Genomic DNA, 3,817 nt, shown 5'->3' with positions numbered 1-3,817 from the left:
AATTAAATTTTTTGAATAATTTATTTTAATATAAATTTGAAAGAGAATTTAAAAGTAAATTATTGTAATTTCTTTAATTGAAGATAATTCTAAAAAGTGTACAAATCACGTCAATTTCATTTTAATGTTGAAATAAGTCGTAACATAGTAAAAGTGTTTTTAGATTTAAGATTTTAGTTTAATTAAAATATTTCTTTTACATTGAAAAGATTAAAAATTTATTTTTAAAATTTTAATATTTAAATATTATTATTTAATATTTTGTTGATTTATAAATTTTTAAAGGTTTAAAAAAAAATATGTTAAATTAATTTTTTTGAAATAATTAATTTATATTTACAGTATAAAGCGAATGAATAAATGTTAAATAATTCGAGATTCGGATTTGCAGAACGACACGATGAACGTCGGCGGTGAATTGGGGAGCGGGGACGCGGGTTACTTCAGCACGAGCCCCCAGGTTCCGTATCAGCCAGCGTCTACCACGACCGCGACGAGCAACAACACAACCACCGCCCAACAGCTCACCCCACAGACGCCCAACACACCGACGATCATCCTCACAGGTACGTCGAAGAAGGGGGAGGAGGAAGGGAGAGGGAAGTTTCCAATCTCTGGTTTTTGCAGATTTCTCCGGGGCGGACGATCTTACGAATCCGGAATTCGTGAAGGACCTTGGCTCGGCGATGATGGGCGATTTCGACCCGGACATATTCCCGTCGGACGACGCTCTGAGGCAGGGCCTCGACCCGATCGACATGGACGGTCTACAAATGCTCACCGACCCGACCATGGTTATATCGGATCCAAGCGCCGAGGCCCATTTTAGGCGGGACCGACTTTAAGGCGAGACAATTTTCAGATCAATTTTCAGATTATGCGCTGACTATTATTATCGTAGGGAAAAAAAAAAAAAAAAAGAAAGAAAGAAAAGAAAAGGAGAGGAAAGGAAAATACGAATTCTTATCCTGTCGCATGGTGTCGCGATTTATCCTTGGGACGCTTTGACAAATGGGACGAGTCGTTGCGCTTTGTCGCCGATGCGCTTCCAACGAGAAGTCGTTTCTCTATATACAACTGTTATTGTTGTCGTCGAGGAGACGTACGAATCGAATAGATTCGAAGGAAAGAAAGGAACAAAGGGGCAGATTACAGTTGTCTATAATTTGGGGAGAAAAGAAAAGTTGTATATCTCGGGGATCAATCGAATCAAACGAAATGTTAGACACGATGATTGATGATTGAAGAGAATGTTACGATATCACGGCGAAGAAAACGTGTTCGCGTTGGAATCGAGCAAGCGACGCCTATGTCCCGTTCGTGATAAACCATTAATTGAGGATTAAGTAAATACAAATCTTTATTAACCCTTTTTTTATTTTATACTACTTTGTACATTGTATCATGTATGATCTCTAAGAAGCACAAAACAAAATGTCTACTGATTTATACATGCTTTTGTCATATACGATCCTAGTAAGGCAAAAGGAAAGAAGAAACTACTGTTTAGGTGAAATTAACCGTTTAGCGGAAAGAAAGAAAAAAAAATGATAAGAAAAAGAAAAAAAACGAAAAAAAAAAAATGATAAAATAAAATAAAATAAAATAATAAGAAACTATTATGGAAAAATACATACGTGGGTTGGTTACGCTCCTACCGTTTCGGGGAGCAGCGTTTAAAGCGTTTTAAACGCATAAAGAGTTAATAGACACGAGAGAGGAGGGAGACATCTTTCGGCAGTATCTCGTACCAAGCATTTGAAAGAAAAAGAAATTCTCTTCGCTCTTTAATCCCTTCCTTTTCGTTCTCACCGTTACTTAATTCGCCATACATCTCGAATTTCCTTCCTCCTATACGAATATCTCTCTCTCTCTAGATTTTTACCGATCGAGTCTAATCGAATCGTTGCAAATATACACAAATTCGAACGTATGCGATGTTCAACTCGGATGATATTCTTTTCCGTTATTCGTATATCGCGTTCCGCCTCGCGTTGCACGGAAAACGTTGAAACAAGAGCAGGAGGTGGGAGGGGGGAAAGATGAGAAGAAAGTCTACTCTCGTCAATTGTTTTTTGAAAGTAACGCGCGCAATTACTTTGTACACATAAATTAATCGGCCACCGCGTTAGACATAATTCGACTAAAGTATATATATATATAATATATATAATGTAATAACTGAAAAGGGAAAAGAAAAGAGAGGAAATGACGCTTATATCTGTATTATATCAGAGTGTACACATGCGTAGTGGTGGTCGACATTTTTTTCGAGCGGCATTCGACCGCGAATGCGAAAAAGCCGATCGAAAAAAAAAAAAATCGCGTGTCCATGCGAAAAAAAACTTCGGGCCACTGCATACACTTGAAGGTGCTGACAGAATTATTCGACGTTAACATTTTTTCTTCACCTGTACGAATTTCGCTCGTGAAAAAAAAAAGAAAAAATAATTACTTTTAAGAAGAGAAACTTTTGTCCATTCGTAAAAAAATTCCGAAAGGACGAAATAGGGAGAGATATCGATGCCCAAAAATCGATCGAGCATTCAATCTATCCTATAATTTTTTTTTAATCATGCTCCCTTGTTTCCACACTTCCCTGTCTCTCCCCTATGTGCTATTTAACATATACTCTCTTAATAATGCACCGAGTGTACTGCCTGTTACCGTGCCTAAGCACATTCGATATCGTTGATCAGGAAACTGACTAATCGCATCGATCAAATCGATATTTAAAGAGAATCTTATATATATAAAACTTTTAACTCTTAACATCCTTCGCCAGTTTATCCTTCGATCTCGATTAATTTTTCTTGACACCTTCGCGCGTAATATACAATTGTACACCAGAATTACGCAGAATTTGGATCGAAGGAGCTCGAAATCACGCGAATCTCGCAAGGGATCGCTTGCCAACGGATATCTGCGGAGAGAACGCGATCGAAGGATACACGAGTCGCTCGTATTTTTACACAATGCGTGACGAGAGCGGGGAAAAGAAAAAAAAGAAAAAAAGGAAAAAAAGGAAAACCTTCCCTCCGATTCGCTCATTCCCACGAGAAAGTCTCGCCTCTCCGGCCGAGGCGAGACGGTGCCAAAGCGCGTACAACATTCGTCGCTCCGTCACGCATAGATTAATCGAGAATCGATCCTTATCGAGCGAGCGAAATAATTCTCCCCAACGATCGCGAATTGAGAAATTGAATTCGATTCGAATTCTCATTTTCAATTTTCGGTTCCGTCTCTTCGAAATATTCGCAAATAAAATTTGTAATGTACTTAAAGTAAAATCAGTAAAAATGGAAACTTTTTTTTTCGCGTTTGTCAAAAATCGTATCGAAAAAATATATACGAAAGATTCTCCTCGATGTCGAAAATTTGGAAAATTTTTGATCGACGAGACTTATTCCGCTTGAGAATTTTTACAATTTGCGAATTTATTTCAAGCGATTGAATTTCGATTTCGAGGAGGTTGAAGAAACGAGGAAATTAATCGCTCGACATTTCCGTTCTACGTAAAATTTCAAGTATCCTTTCTTTCGTCTCGCCTTATCCAGTTTCAACGCGCATGCGTGAACACACATACACACACAAAAAGTAATCATGTACTCCTTGCTCTCTCTCGCTCTCTCTCTTTCTCTCTCATACACATACGTATACACACGCACGCTTTTCCCATGCTGAAAGAAGAAGGATGGATTGGACGGTCTCTCTTGTACGATCTCCGCGTGACAAGTACGCCAATTTCAAATACGAATATTTGTCGAAATTGTTGGATGAAGTGGGGAAAAATGAGAGAGAAGTCTCGATCGTTGCA

General features: G+C 38.3%; 1 protein-coding gene and 1 long non-coding RNA gene across 6 annotated transcripts in view; both read left to right on the top strand.

Annotated features, from left to right (window-relative positions):
* Window positions 1-907, top strand: part of LOC102677050 (CREB-regulated transcription coactivator 1-like) — a 35,572-nt gene extending 34,665 nt beyond the window's left edge. For 2 of the 5 annotated variants that reach the window (XM_031508882.1, XM_031508884.1), the window contains 2 exons: window positions 392-566; window positions 628-907. In XM_031508882.1, the coding sequence (XP_031364742.1) occupies window positions 392-566; window positions 628-845 (393 nt within the window). In that variant the 3' untranslated portion in view covers window positions 846-907. The remainder of the gene's footprint in view (window positions 1-391; window positions 567-627) is intronic. The other 3 variants (XM_031508885.1, XM_031508883.1, XR_004149917.1) reach the window with 2 other exon arrangements.
* A 1,682-nt stretch (window positions 908-2,589) lies between these two features.
* The window catches only part of LOC116185148, a 1,911-nt gene continuing 683 nt past the window's right edge, over window positions 2,590-3,817 (top strand). The window contains exon 1 of the long non-coding RNA XR_004149919.1: window positions 2,590-2,690. This is a non-coding gene — a long non-coding RNA (uncharacterized LOC116185148). The remainder of the gene's footprint in view (window positions 2,691-3,817) is intronic.

This window comes from Apis dorsata, unplaced genomic scaffold (assembly GCF_000469605.1).
Source record: "Apis dorsata unplaced genomic scaffold, Apis dorsata 1.3 scaffold_111, whole genome shotgun sequence".
Classification (NCBI taxonomy): domain Eukaryota; kingdom Metazoa; phylum Arthropoda; class Insecta; order Hymenoptera; family Apidae; genus Apis; species Apis dorsata.
This window is presented reverse-complemented; position numbering and strand designations above follow the sequence as displayed.